General features: G+C 34.6%; 1 protein-coding gene across 4 annotated transcripts in view; it reads right to left on the bottom strand.

Annotated features, from left to right (window-relative positions):
• The window catches only part of LOC150104286 (wings apart-like protein homolog), a 401,535-nt gene that overhangs the window by 129,898 nt on the left and 255,782 nt on the right, over positions 1-15,855 (bottom strand). For all 4 annotated transcript variants that reach the window (XM_090396897.1, XM_090396894.1, XM_090396895.1 and 1 more), the window contains 2 exons: positions 13,449-13,569; positions 903-1,012 (listed from right to left, as the gene is read on the bottom strand). In XM_090396897.1, the coding sequence (XP_090253023.1) occupies positions 903-1,012; positions 13,449-13,569 (231 nt within the window). The remainder of the gene's footprint in view (positions 1-902; positions 1,013-13,448; positions 13,570-15,855) is intronic.

Below are 15,855 nucleotides of genomic sequence, written 5' to 3'. Positions count from 1 at the left end.
AAATTTGTTGAAAGATTTTTCACTTAGTTATACTATAAATTAAAAATGCCAAGAAATTATAAGCCCGCGCGGTTAGCCTAGTAGCTATGCGCTTCGCAACCATATACCTGGGGAAGGAGTGTCCTAGGTTCGATTCCCGTCAGTGACGTGAGGAGCTGAAGGATCTTCCTCAGCCATAGCCAAGTTAGCCAGTCTTGGGCGTGGACAGCAGGGTTTTTTCCCCAGTTTATTCTGTAGTTTTTCATCCCGCAAAGCAGGCAAACTGGCCTTGAGAACTCAACACTACAGGCCATAGGATACACCGGGGCATAAGGCTGACCACCTTATCCTGTAAACAGAGTGAGGTCAGATGATAAATGGACCCTCGACACCGCAAGGTAAAAGAGGGTATAAGGAAGATGAGATAAGAAATTATATTATTTTATTATTATATGGGAAATATATGACTTTTGCATTACTTCAACCTTGGTATCACTTCTGGGTCTGGCTCCCAGTGATGAGACCTCAATAAAAGTTGAAACCGATCTGGGTTAGTGGCCTTTCTCATAATGCATAGCATTATATATGTCCATAAGGATATATGCATTGCATTATGGGATACTAAGGCAACTGATGTGAAGTCATCAGCCTCTATATACAAGTAGCCCAGTCATGAAGTGACCTGAAACACAAACTTTGTTTGCTTATGCTTGGAAAAAGGATGAAACCAAGAATATAATTTCTTGGCATCTTTAATTTATAGCAGCAATGTCACGGTATGCTAGGATTGGTGTCAGTTTATGTTTTGTAATATTTTCTGTGAAGAAAACAGCTATCAAATCAATTTCACTTCTTGGATTTGGAAGTGAAATAAAAGAAAAAAATTCAGAAAAAATTAACAAACAGTCCAAAATAGCACATACATTTTGTAAGATCTTCAAGCACTTCTTTAGAGTCCCCAAGTCTTTCAAATTTTCCATAACACTTGTAACCACAAAATCTGATGAAGTTGTATGTTCTAACAGTTCATTTGCTATAAATTAAAAAGTGAAAATTTAAGATATGTGGATCAATGTACTAAGTGTTACATTTAAAAACAGGAAATTCATATGATGCAAAATTACAAATAAAAACATTTAAAATGTTTTAAACATTTAAATTTAAGATTAAATGTTTAAAATGTTTAATACATAGGACATAAAAAAAGTATCTGCAATGCAATTATAAAATCAGCACAGTAATGCAGAATGTCTGCAAGAAAAAAAAATTCAGTCAGGTGATAAGTCATATATACACCACCACCATTGCTGGCAAAATACCAATCCTTCAATATACTTTTGAGTGTCCTTTTACTTTGAAAGGACATGGTCTGGATTATCTTTGCAATTATGTTCACCAAAATGGGGAGATGTCGTAATGCAACAAAACAGTATGACTGGCCCTTAGCATTTATTCCAAATTAATGACAATAGCTTATCACAAAACATCTCACCATGTTCTATGATAAGCTATTTATTAATATGCACTATTAATTATCATACCCCTTTCCTGAGTGTTAGTATATGTAATGGTCCATTCCGAATGATGCCATTTACTCTTCAGTTCATAACACTGAACTACAAGTTAGGGTCACCAGTAAAATGCATATCAGGAAATATCACCTATCTTAGGAACAGCAATCAATTTGTGATTAATAATATCTAAGCTGACAGCAGTATTGTTTGGAAACTCATCTTGCACAAACTGTATGGAGACAAAGTTTGTTGTTTATGGCTTCCTAGGCAGAATTGTGATTAGTCTGCATTTAATCTGCTACTTAACTGAGAATAAGTGCATGAGTCTTTTCAATTTGATGAATATGTACTCAAAAATGAATATATGCTCATTAATAAATGTGCTTCACTAGAGCAAGCATTTTTGTCATAATGTGTAGTAATGCCTACATTTTTAAACCTATTACAGTTAAACTAACATGAAGAAAATCAGCGCATAACAATTCCTCATGCTGCAAAGAGTCAGGAGCAGCCATGTTCATGTAGCAAGGCAAATGATTAATCAATATTAAATATCTTACAATGAAAACCTTAGTTTAGCAACTATGATTACAAAACCAATAATACTGTGATGAGTCTGCTTAAGGGTCAAAAACCAAATACCGTATTTTCTGGTGTATAAGATGCACTTTTTTACCTTAAAAGTTCATCTTAAAAATGGGGTGCGTCTTATATAATGAAGGTAAAGATTGTTTCCTCTTTTCAAAGTCATACGCACTCCCTTTTATGTTCCAAGATCTTTGTAGGCAGTTAATGGCGCAATCAAATTGATGCGTGACCTTCACATGACTTCTAGCACTTCATTGACTAAGAACGGGGAGTCCCTATTCAAGTTTCATAATATCTTATCCGAGTAATCAGTTACCGATGTTTATCAGTATTGAGTTGACGTGTTGAGATATTTTGTGTTCAGTTTGATATTTCCCCATAGATTTTAGTGATGGAAAAAAACAGGCGACATTCATATTCTTCAGGTTACAAATTGCAGGTTGTAAAATATGCAGAAGAACACGGGAATAGGGAAGCTGAAAGACATTTTGGACCTACAGAAAAAATTATCAGAACTTGGCGTGGTCAGAAGGAGATTTTGTACAATTTGCATAATGAAAAGCGCGCGGAAAGTGGAAAAATTGCGAAGTGGCCAGAACTAGAGACTGAAGTTTTGAAATGGGTGCAAGAAAATCGGCAAAATGGCATTGTCATTTCAACAAAAATGATTCGTACACATGCAGTCAAAGTAGCCTGTGAGTGTAACATTGAAGATTTTAAAGGTGGTGCGTCATGGTGTTACCGTTTCATGAACTTTCATCAAGGGAATTAGCAACGCCCTTGATGGAAGTGAAGATCATTTCTTATATGAAGATGATGAAGAACAAGAGGAAAGAGAAGAAATTAATGATGATAGAGAAGAGTCAGATGACAGTGACATGGTTTTTGCAGGTGTCTGAAAGGTCAGTTTACTATTAAATACCTATTATTTTATCCATTTTTTTAAAATCACACTTTAAAGTTTAAATTTTTTCCAGAAAATTGTATTAAATTTCTTGAGTGCGTCTTATACACTGGAAAATATGGTATTTGGATATCAAGATTAATGAATGTGAAGAAGCACCCAGTGGTGAGCTATGGAAATTTTAACAAAGGACTCACATCGTCGAGCAAAAAAAAAAAGCCTAACTTAGCCCTAATAATAATTATATTGCAACTTTGTAGAGCTTCTGACAGATATGATAATTCCTGTAGGATATCAATCATTAATGCTAGATCTTTCAAAAATTCCAAATTGAGAAGTCGGTTTAAAAATCCCTTATATTTATCATTCGATGCAAAATGCTTACATAAAGCTGGATAATTTTTCCACAAAGCAAGAGCCGTTCATAAACTGCAAGCTGCCCATCGTGGTCCAAACACACGGCCAATCTTTAAAATTTCAATACCAAGGTCTTTTGCAATCGTATTTAATTCTCGTTGATTTTTTGGTGATTGATGATAAAAAGCACATAATTTATCCATAAATATTTCAAAATGATTTATTTCTTTTTTTTAATGTTTTTTATCAAATTGTCTAATGCTAAGTGTAAACAATGAGCGCAATGCCAAATCACAATGTTGGGAAATTTTTGTAGAAGTTTGATTGCAACACCTGATTTGTTTCCTAACATTACACTAGATGCATCAGAACAAAATGCAATGAAATGATTTTTTATATAGTTATCAGAAAATCCATATGAATTTAAAGTAGCAATTATAGTAGCATGTATACATCTCATGGTGGTATTTTCTAGTTCTACAAGATTATTAAAGAAGAAAAACAAGGGGCTCGCAAATTTGAGAAAAATTTAACAAAGGGTCCACGGAAGCCCCTTATAGCTCACCACTGTGTGCATCACCACAATACCTACATGCTACTTACTACGAGGGTAGTCTGAAAAGTTCTCAGCCTCGACCATATCAGATGGCAATACTATCGGCACAATTTTTTTTTTCTTTCAAAGTTGGTACATCTGTTATAAGTATCCATGTGAAATTGCAAGTCATTCTCTCAAATAGTTTGTTTTATACAGCTATCTAAAGCAAAAGTGTTGTCTGTATCCATTGAAATGAATAAAATTGAGTATCATGCAGTTCTAAACTTCTTTGTAAAAGAAGGTTTAATGCCAAAAGAAATTCATTCGAAGTTCATAAAAGTTTATGGGCACTCTTCTCCTTCGTTTTTGACAATTAAGAAATGGGCTGCCAAGTTTAAACATGGCCGTACCAATGGTGAAGATGATCCACGTGAAGGATGTCCAAAAAGTGTAACACCACCAGAAATCATTGATCAAGTGCACAATATGGTATTGGATTACCAGCGAGTCAAAGTGCATGAAATGAGACTACAGGATTAAAAGAACGCGTAGGATATATTTTGCATGAAGAATTGCAAATGAAAAAGCTTTGCGCAAGATAGGAGCCAAGCTTGCTCACAGCAGAACAAAAATGCACTTGCATGAAACTCTCTGAACAGTGCTTGGTGCATTTTAACAAGAATAAAACTGATTTTATGCACTGATTTATTACCATGAATGAGACTTGGATTCATTATTACACACCAGAATCCAAACAGTCAAAATAATGGACAGAAGCCGGTTGTTCAGTGCCAAGGCAGACAAATTCGGTTCCATCAGCAGGAAAGGTCATGGCATTGGTGTTTTGGGATGCTAAAGGCATTTTGTTTATTAATTATCTTGAAAAGGGTAAAACAATAACCAGGGAATATTATTCCAATCTTTTAACCAGACCTGACAAAAAAATTCATGAGAAAGACCCCAGTTTACAGAAGAAAAAAAAAAAGATCTTTCATCAGAACAACGCACCTGCCCACAAAGGTGTTTTGGCAATGGGAAAATTAAGGGATCTGTTCTATGGATTGTTGGAACATCCACCCTATTCCCCAGATTTGGCTCCCTATAACTTCTATCTCTTCCCAAAACTAAAGCTCTTCCTCGCTGGTCAGTGTTTTTCTTTGAATCAAGAGGTGATTGCAGCTATAGAGGGGTATTTTGCAGATCGTACTGAGAACCACTACAGGGACGGGATAATGGCACTGGAGCATCGCTGGAATAAATGTATTAGTCTTAAGGGAGATTATGCTGAAAAATAAAAAAGAATTTTTAAATTATAAATTCGTTTTTTCATTGTTAGGCCGAGAACTTTTCAGACCCCCCCGTAAGTAGGCAGCTTGGATAGTGAAGCAACGTGTTGTGTCTCTCTCTTTGTGTATGTATTCCAGGTGATGAACTTGATAAAATGGTCAAAACATCAGGTAATTATCTTTGTTTTTTATTAAAGTTATTACTCTAATATGATAGCTCTTTTCATTATTTACCATAAAGAATTATGATCACCATGCAACTAAAAAAAAAAAAAATACGTTTTAAATTTATTCATTGAATGTTTTCTTGGATTAATTATTTTTAGCATATTATTGTACTTTCTGGTATATTATTGTATCTGGTTTTAGGATTAGTGATCCTATATGAAACTTGCCAATCCAGATAATTATGGTCTCAACTTCCAAGATAAATCAGACAGGAATAATACAGCACTCATTATTTGAAGGCCATATTGTTACTACCTACAGCAGCAGACAGTTAAATATAAAGTTGGAAGGTAATAAAAATACCTGGATAACTAAAATAATGTTGTCACTGGAAACCTGACTTTGAAATATTCTAAACATTAGGATCCCCAACAGTGAAGCACAGTTAAATTAATTAACAGAAAAGAAAGTGACTGATAAGGAATATTCTTGAATTGTGAAGTTACATGTAAAGAAATTCTTTTAATTGAAGAAACTTTTTTTAAATTGAAGAAATTCTTCAATTTAAAAACAGAGGCTTATTACACTTGTAAAGAGCAGGATAAGGAAAGATTCCGTGAAGTCAGGTTCATGATTAGCAAAAAAATTGAAGAACAGCACCCCAGGCTTTGACAACATATCTGATCGAATACCAAGTACAGTGGAACCTCAGTTGTCAAACATAATTCATTCCTAAATGCTGTTTGGAAACCAATTTGTTTAAAATTTTCCCATAAGAATTAATGTAAAATGGATTAATTCATTCCTCATTCAAACCTCAGATGGTTGCTTATTTAAACTTTTATAACAGTATTTTATGCATAATGTCGTATACAAAAACAATAAAAATGCATAAAATCTTACAGAAAAATAATAAACACAATAAATAGATAAAATATAGATGAAAATTTAACTTCACTTTACCTGTACGGAGGAGAGTTGATGGAGTAAGTGGAAGGTGGTTAAGAAGGGAAGTCCCCTTCCATAAAAGCATCAGGTCTTGGGGTTTATTTCTCTTTATCCTTTCTGTCTCTTGGCAACACTTGACTGCTTGAGACACACTGGGTCTCTATCTCATTAAAAACCTGTCCAATGAGATTTGTTTTTGCCTGTATTTTAAAATGTTTCTGATGAGACATGGCATTGTCATCGAAAAGGTTTATGATGTGGTTTGCTACAGCTTTGTCAGGGTGATATCTTTCCACAAAACTTTACATCTCACCCCATTTCGCACATTATTTCGTTGATCAAAGAACTAAGAACATACTCCCTTCCTTCCTCTGTCTCTGAAGACATTTCCTCCACCACAGTCTTTTGCTGCTCCTTCAGAAGGTGTTCCAGTTCTTCCGTGGTGAGCTCATTCCTGTGGTCCTCAACTAACTACTCCACATCAGCACTGTCAACTTCCAAGCCCAAAGGCACAATATCATTGACAACAGCAACATACTGAGCCTCAAAGCACTCAATGTCTCTGTATGCTACACAGTCTGGTCAAAATTTCCTCCAGGCCAAGTTCATGGTCCTGCAAGTCACTTGCACACAGGCTTTGTCAAGGATACTTAAGCAATAGAGGATGTTGAAGTGATTTTTCCAGAATTCTCTGAGTGTTAATTCTGTGTCAGAGGTCACTTCAAAAACACCTTTAATATAGTGCTTTGGTGTAGAGTTTTTTAAAGTTTGAAATGACCTGCTGGTCCATGGGTTGGATTAGAGGAGTCGTGTTAGGGGGCAGGAACTTCACTGTGATAAATCAAACTCTTCCACCAACTTGTCCTCCATGCCTGGAGGGTGAGCAGGAGCACTGTCCATCAAAGAAGGCATTTTATTGGCAATTTTTTTTCTTGAAGGTATTTTCTCACACTTGGGGTAAAGACTTCATGGATCCACTCAATAAAAAAATTGCCTGGTTACCCAAGCCTTACTATTAACCCTCCACATAACAGACAATTTACTTTTCATCACATTTTTTTTAAACACCCTTGGATTCTCAGAGTGGTACACAAGCAATGGCTTGCCCTTGAAATCCCTACTTGCATTTCCACATTAGCAAAAGAGTCAGCCTGTCCTTCATTGGCTTGTGTTGTGGCAATGCTTTTTCCTCCCGAGTGATGTAGGTCCTCCTTGACATTTTTTTCAAAATAGGCCAATTTCATTACAGTTGAACAGCTGTTGGGGAAGAAAACCCTCAGCCTTTACATAGTCTAAATTCTTGCACATATTTCTCAGCAGATTCTTGGTTCGAACTTACAGCCTCCCCGTGCCTAACCACACTAAGTATGCCACGTCTCCTCTTAAATTTCTCGAACCACCCTCTACTAGGTTTTGAACACATCAGTATAACCACTCATACCAGAATTTTTCTTTAACAAGTCACCGTGTAATTGCTTTGCTTTTTCACAAATTACAGCCTCAGGAACACTATCACCAGCTAACTGTTTCTCATTTATTCAAATCAGCAACAATTTTTCCACTTCAATCATCTGTGATCTTTGTTTAATAAGAACTGTCACTCCTTTTGCAACACCAGCTCCCTTGATCGCCTCTTTATTTTTGAGTATTGTACAGATCGTGGATTTCGCCATACCGAACTGCAAGATCTGAGACACGAACTGCCATTTTCATGTTTGGATATGATTTCTTTTTTCACCTCTATCATGGTTCTAAAAACTTTTATTTTCGCTTTGTTGCTATCACTATCCTTCTTCGGCCCCATGGTGGCTTATTTAATAATAATTTATTAAATTATTTAAAAAAAAAAAAGAAAATCAAGAAAAGACTGCAAATTTAAGCAGGAGTCTGCACTAAGCGGAGGCTGTGGCATAACTAACGTTCTCTTGCCGTACATCTAAGTCCACGGAGCACGTCGTTGCCAGTTTGCCTCGGAAACCGAGATTCTGTTTGGAAACTAGTACATTTTTCTGTTCGGAAAATATGTTCGATAACCGATTTGTTTGAGATGAGAGTTGTTCGACAACCGAGGTTCCAATGTACTTTCATCCAGGTCTCAAAAAAAAAAAAATATACTCTCAAGGTCATCCAGGTGTATGCACCAACAATTAGCCATACTAATAAAGAAACTGAACACTTTTATCATGATCACACCTTTACAAGAAAACAAAACATCATTTCAAAACTGTGATGGGTGACTAATGCCAGAACTGGTAAGCAAGTCATATGAAATCAGAAAGAGAAAGTTTGGATATGACACAAGAGATGACAGACTAACAGAATTTGCAAATAAAGAAAACCTCTATATCAATGTTTCGTAAAGTGTGGTACGCTTACCCCTGGTGGGGGGGTTTATATGAAAGGTCTTCAGGGGGTATGTGGCAATTTTCAGCTATGCATCATTAACACATGGAATCATTATTAAGAAAAAAATAATTATTTTAAATATATATATTATATATGAATTCTCCTACTCAAATTGCGATAACTGCTTCATTTGAATAGTTTGCAAATTCGTGGGTGATCAACTGTGAATTTTCGTTCAGCTTTGTATATGAACCTACATTGCGAGCCTGTAACAACCCGAAGAGCATACGATAACAACTGATAAAAAAGTAATTATATGAATCATTAGTAGATGTAATTAAGACAGTTAAGCAGATATTAATCAATATGCTCTATTATTTGATCATATTACAAATTTTGTTAGTTAAAATAACAATTAATAGGTTTGTACCACTTTTACAGTGATGTAATTACTTTAATAATGTACGGAAGTTATAATACCTATAATAAATATTACAATTTTTTTTTTGTTTTCAAATTCTTAAATATGGATCATTTGTTAAAGACTGTATTTATAAAATACAAAATAGAGCAATACAGTAGATAAAAGTAGCTGTAAGCAACAAGAAAACGTTGATATTGTATCTGGATCAAATGAAATTGATAAGGGTGTGTCACCTGACATCTCAAAAGAATCAACTAGGAAGAAGATGAAAAAATTTCATAAGTACAATATGAATTACTTGAAATGTGGATTTTCATGGACAGGAAATGAAGAGGAACCTATTCAGTTATATTGAATAGGTTCAAGGAAGCACTCCAAACCAGTCACCATTTTTGTCACTCACCTCTAATCTTTTCCCCAATTCTGTATCCCAAGATTCTCAGAGAACAGTTCACACGAAGTCGTCAGGATCAGATTTTTTACTTTAAGACAGATCTTAAATCTTGAATATAAAAAGGATCTATATTTAAGCTTTATAGATCTGGAAAACACATATGATAATTGCCAAGAGGAAAGCTGCTCAAAACACTACCATTATATGCTGTAAATGAGACATTCTACAAAGCAATGTGTGAGCCTGTATTTAAGCTGTAAGTCAACAGAATAACAGTAAATATGGAATCAGTAGCTAAATCATATTAAAAATGATACTATAAGAGAATTCAGCATTATTAACATTAAAAAAATGTGTGAGATAGAGCTAATCTAAAGCTGCATGATCAGTTGATAATGGGATACCTAGAAAAGGACTAGAAAAAGTTCATGATCTAGGTTGACTGATGCTGTTCATAGTGCCTTTTAAAGATACTGAAGTCCTAACAAATATTATCAATTTCAAAGAAAATGGTCTATAAACTTAACTTTAGTTAGTTAATTTCTAATTTATTGGCACAAGAATAGCCAAGGTCATACTGAGATATACCAAAGGTTACAGCGGCACATAAATAGTCAAAGATAAATTAGTAAATAAAATTAGGGTACATATCGGGAGGGAGGGGGTACACACACATACACACACACACCTGATTGCTCAAAAAGTGTGAGCCGAGAAATTTTAAGACAAAAATCAAGTGTATTGCAACTAGCTTTCATTGAAATCCCCATCTTCTTTTCCTGCTGATACTAAAACAAAAAATGCTGCAAGTTTAACACATCTAAACTGATTTTGGAATGGTCAAAAGCAAGTTTCGAATTACAACCAAAGTAACTGAGGCTATGAAGCCAGTATAAATTTGTTAACTGCGCATTCTCTGGAATCAGTGGCAAAATCATATTAAAAACGATTTTGTCTGTTTAGTAGCATGAAAGAATAAATTGTTTTTTAAGAAGAGAGAATCTTGCCAAGAGAGCCTGTGTAATCAGTAGAAGTGGTGTTTGCACTCTATAGCACTTGACCGCACGAAGAAAGGATCTGGTGGTTCAAATCTAGTCACCAACTAGAGGAAATTTTTCGAAGCCTTTTTTCTAGCGGTTCTTGAGTTAGTTGATCTCTGGCACAGGCTAGCGGGTTTTTTCTCCCAGAAACTTGGGTTTTTCGTCTCGTAAACTCAAGAAAATCGACCGTCGAACCCACACTATTTTCAGACATTAAAAATATTGTGTTAGGGACTACGAGATGGCAGCACTAGCTTGCCGCCTTCTTCACTGCATACCGATGAATCAGTGATAGCCTTGGGCAAGCTATCTCTCTGATTGGCTACCAGTGGAGATTGAACTGTCCACTCAGTCTCCAAAAGTTAGATAAGGTAAAAGGCCCTGCCTACTCCCGATACGGGAACAAATAGGCATTAGCTGATAGAATCTTGCCAGCTCTATACGAGACAAGTTAACTTGCCTTCAGTTGCAAAAGTCTCATGAAGTCCATAGTTTTCATCAAAAGCATGTAACATGCATTGTGTCCAAATAGCAGTCATGCTTTCCAGATCCTCACCAAAGCCATAACATATGTCCAACCCTTCTTCACCTCTTTTGCACTGTGATGGTTTTAAATATGTTAGAAGTACAGTGATTAGCCTCCACTCTTTGAGAGTTCAACTAGAAAATGTTTTCTGCACTTCATTAATTTTTTACTGCTGTCCTTTTGGAATAGCCTTCCTTTTTATGTATCTCCTGACAACCTGTATAACCTTCAAATACAACATTAACCAGTTTCTTCTTTAGCAACATTGTGCGTATCCATAGTAATATCATACTACAGGTAACAAACAACCTGTTGTGTTTGGGATTACCATTAAGAAGTAAATTTACAAAAAAATACTAGATATATAAAATGAAAATGCATTATACAAAATTCTATCATTCAGAGATGATATTATCAAATATATGCTTGTGAAATATCACTATTCAGTTCATTCAATTGTGGAATATCACTATTTCATCATAAAGAAGAGGTTATATTAAATTAATTTAAATATAGCACAATTATTTTTAAAGTCATTAAATTTAATATATAACCATCATCAAATTTAGCAAATAGTTTGATGGTTATTTTATTATTTATATGCTAAATTTATTCATATGATATTTGTCTTAATTTAATAGAAATCTGTTTAAGCTTATTTATCAACATGACTTCATGATAATCTTCAAAACAAAAAGCTTTTCAACCCTGAAATGAATGAATAAAAAGACATGAATCTAACATATGGCACATTTTGTGCCATTTGACAACTGCATCAAAGTTGACATCTGAGGAATATTTGTCTTATCTCCTTTATAGCAGATAAACCTCATTTGATTGCAATATGCTATGAAGGAATGCATATAAGAGATACTGCTTTCAGAAAATTGAATAACATATGCAAATCACTCAAATATTACAATAAAACTAAAAGATCTTCAGGCAATGTTAAGGCATATTTTTATATGGATCAGACAACAAAATTGACAAAAAAACAAGAAGCTAAATTAAAGTTTTCAAAGTGTTTGCATAAAATATTAAAAATACTTTGGTCTAACCTATAACAAATTATGAATTATATAAGCAGAATGAGCAAAAAAAAGTATCACAGGTGAAATAAAAAGATACTAATGGAAATGGAATGGACATGTACTGAGAATGGATATGGGAAAGATTCCAATAGCAGTTTTCACATGGATCCTGGAAGGAAAAAGGATAGCCTGAACTAACCTGCCAGGGAATGAAAGAAAAAGAAAGAAGAATTATTCAAATTAAGTGGATATTGAATCCAACATTATTTCAGAGACGAATAGAGAAACTACAAGAGTTTCAAGCCAAATATAGAAACCATAAAAGTTTCAGCAGATCCAAGCGTAAGCAAACCTTTCATGACAGGAGCAACTCATAGTCAAGGTGGAGTAAGCTCTGATCACTATCCTTAGTATTTCCCATAATGTAAAACACATCTCCTAGCAGACATGTATGATGTTATACATTATGGGGGGGGGGGTTACTACTATCCAACCGGTTTCGACCTTTGTTGAGGTCTCATCAGTGGGAGTCAGATCCATAAATACTCAAGTTGAAGTGATGCAGAACTTATACTTTACCATACTAGTTGCTAAAAAAAAAGGTGCCACATCACAAAAGGCACCAAGAATTACTGAAAACAGAGAAAGAAGAATGGCAGGCTGGGAAGCTGGAGAATTAGTTAACCAAGATAGACTGCAGCCATCATATCTGGGCCTTATGCGCTATGAGGTATGAAGATTAAGTAGTATATGAGATAGAAGCTAGTGGATAGTATGCAATAGTAAAGCTCTTACCCAACTTTAATTGGGTCTTAATTTGCTCATATCAATACAATATCTGAAAGTCAAATGCTAAAATAATTTATATGCAGTTATTATTTATAGAATGGAATTATATAAACTGCTTACATACATAATAAATAACGGAAAAACTCACGTAGAAATATTATTTAATAGTATAATTTTCGCCTGTGTGTCACAGGCATCTTCAGTACAATTAAGCTCAAAATTAAACACTAACTGACAATTCCAAAAAGTGCCACCTAAGTAGCTGGTGTAAGATAACTAAAAAGGTCAATAACTTTCCTAAAAAAAATTAATACAATAAAAAGTTAGGAAAGATTAGCTGATTTATAAAGTACTATCTCCCATAAAGGGGATAGACGTAAGTTAATTTTGAGCTTAATTGTACTGAAGATGCCTGTGACACACAGGCGAAAATTATACTATTAAATAATATTTCTACGCGAGTTTTTCCGTTATTTATTATGTATAGTTATGTCTACTCACGGTTTACCTCTTTTAAAACTTAAACTGCTTACAGTAAAACTGTAATATGCACTTTGAAAGTAATAAAACACTTTATTAGGTAATAAATAAAATCAGATGTTAAGTCACTACTTACCATATTCTATAACACATCCAAGGATGCCTGAGCTTTGTAATGATCGCTGAATATTATAACCAAGAGATTTTGAATTTCTTGAAAGTTGATTGAGCAATGCTTCCATAGCTATTTTTTCTGCCTTTACAATGTTATGCATAATAATTAAAAAACAAACATTTTATAAAGAAGAGCAAATTACATAAAATATATACAATATGTTATAATAAAACTCCTACTATAAACCAAAATATCAGATTTAAAAAATTTCAGATATTTCAGTAGTCATTCTTGAGTTATCAAGAGTGCCTTTCATTCTAATGTTACATATCTTCTCATTACTTTATTTGAATACTTATAGAACAAATTGCTGTTATCTGGATTTCTTAACTATCTATCCTCATTAAACTATTTATTCACAACCATGGCTAAAATATTTTCATCAAAAACACTGCTTGCACACACAGACATTGCATCACAAAAAACAGATTATTTTTTCCACAAAAAACTCCTTCGGAAGAGAATTTGAGACCCAATGTCATGATCTTGGAATTTTTTTCCCACTTGGTTAGACTATAATAAATTTAGTTTAATCCTTTATACAAGTGTAAGCAAACAAAGTCTGCACCTGAAGTATCTTCAGGACTGAGACAACTCGTGGTAAAGGTGGATCAAGCTCTCATCATTCCTTGTCTTAGTATCTCATATAATGCAAAGCACATCTCCTTGCAGAAATGTATAACGCTATGCATTAAGGGAAGGGCCACTACCCAGACTGGCTTCGACCTTTATTGAGGTCTCATCAGTGGGAGCCAGACCCGGAGGTGGTGATACTAAGGTTGAAGCAATGGAGAAGTCATATTTACCTATACGAGTTGCCTTGAGTTACCACAAGTTGCCTCAGTCCTGAAGATACTTCAGGTGCAAACTTTATTTGCTTACACTTGGATAAAGGATTAAACAAAATTTATTATAGTCTAACCAAGTGGAAAAAATCTTCCAACATCTTTCTCTAAATCCAGAGTAATTTAATAATAAGGTGAGACACCTTTTGGCAACTCGTATAGGTAAATATGACTTCTCCATTGCTTCCACCTTAGTATCACCACCTGTGGGTCTGGCTCCCACTGATGAGACCTCAATACAGGTCGAAACCGGGCTGAGTAGTGGCCCTTCATTAATGCACAGCATTATACATGTCCACAAGGATATGTGCTTTGCATTATGGGAGATACTAAGGCAAGAAGTGATGAGAATTTATACCACCTTTACTACGAGTTGCCCCAGTCCTGAAAGTACTTCCGACGCAAACTTTGTTTGCTTACACTTGGATGGAGGATTAAAATAAATTTATCCATGTCATGATCATTTCATCATAACCCTGGTGCTTGTCATGAAGAAGGAAACATGCTGCAAAAGACATTGGTATCTATCATATTAGAGTAAATGGTACCAAATGTCATTCCTGAAATTCCTCATGAGAGCTATGAGGATTGTTAACAAGGTATATATTAGTCACTTAAATATGGAAATAGACAACATAATAAGCAAAACGGGTGTGGTGGGGAACTTGCTGAATAAATTTATAATGGAATACAAGAAAAATTAGCCAAAATATTAAACAAGCAATACATAAGAGAGTGTTCAAATTGATTTAAAATTATAGATCTGAGAAATGGGTTAAAAATAAAGCACTTTATCAAGGCCTAAACACACACACATGAGAGTTCTGAGAAAAATTAGGGGAGTGAACAGATGGCATCAATCGTCAATCATTAAAAATGAAGGTATTAAGAAAGGATTTGACATTCAAGAATGTGTGAGCAGGGTTAATTCTAACACAGTATGGTGACTTATACAGAATAGGAGAGGAAAGGTTAGCCAACCAAGTGTCTGATGCCAAGAAAGCAGGAAAAAAGACCCAGAGGAAGACCAAGATCTAGGTGGACCAATTCAATAAAAAATGTCTTAGAAGACTGAATGACAATATTGAAGTGCTGACAATGGAAGAAAACTGATGAGATTATTAATAATGTGAACTTAATCATGCAGTGCTGTTGTAATAACTTGTACATATGAGGATATGTATCAAGAAATTGATGATATCACTAGAAAAATGTACCATCACCAGCCACAAAAGAAGCCCAGATTTGTATACAAAAGAAGTTTCTGAAGACTACTTATGCATTTTCCGAAGAGTGATGTGCAACTTTCCACATAATATCTACTTTGCATGATAAATGGAATTAATTATATTTCTGCTGTCATAGGAAAAATCACATTAGGAAGAACTATCTTGATAACTCCAGTGATACAGAAACAGTGCTATAAATAAAGTGCCACAAAGAAAAGACCAAATGCACGGGGAAACACTGGCACTGAACAACTAAGAAAAAATTTCATCACAGTGAGATGCTTAACTAATGAA

This window comes from Typopeltis vanoorti, chromosome 8, assembly GCF_054136105.1.
Source record: "Typopeltis vanoorti isolate ZY-2024b chromosome 8, IOZ_Tvanoo_1.0, whole genome shotgun sequence".
Lineage (NCBI taxonomy): Eukaryota > Metazoa > Arthropoda > Arachnida > Uropygi > Thelyphonidae > Typopeltis > Typopeltis vanoorti.
This window is presented reverse-complemented; position numbering and strand designations above follow the sequence as displayed.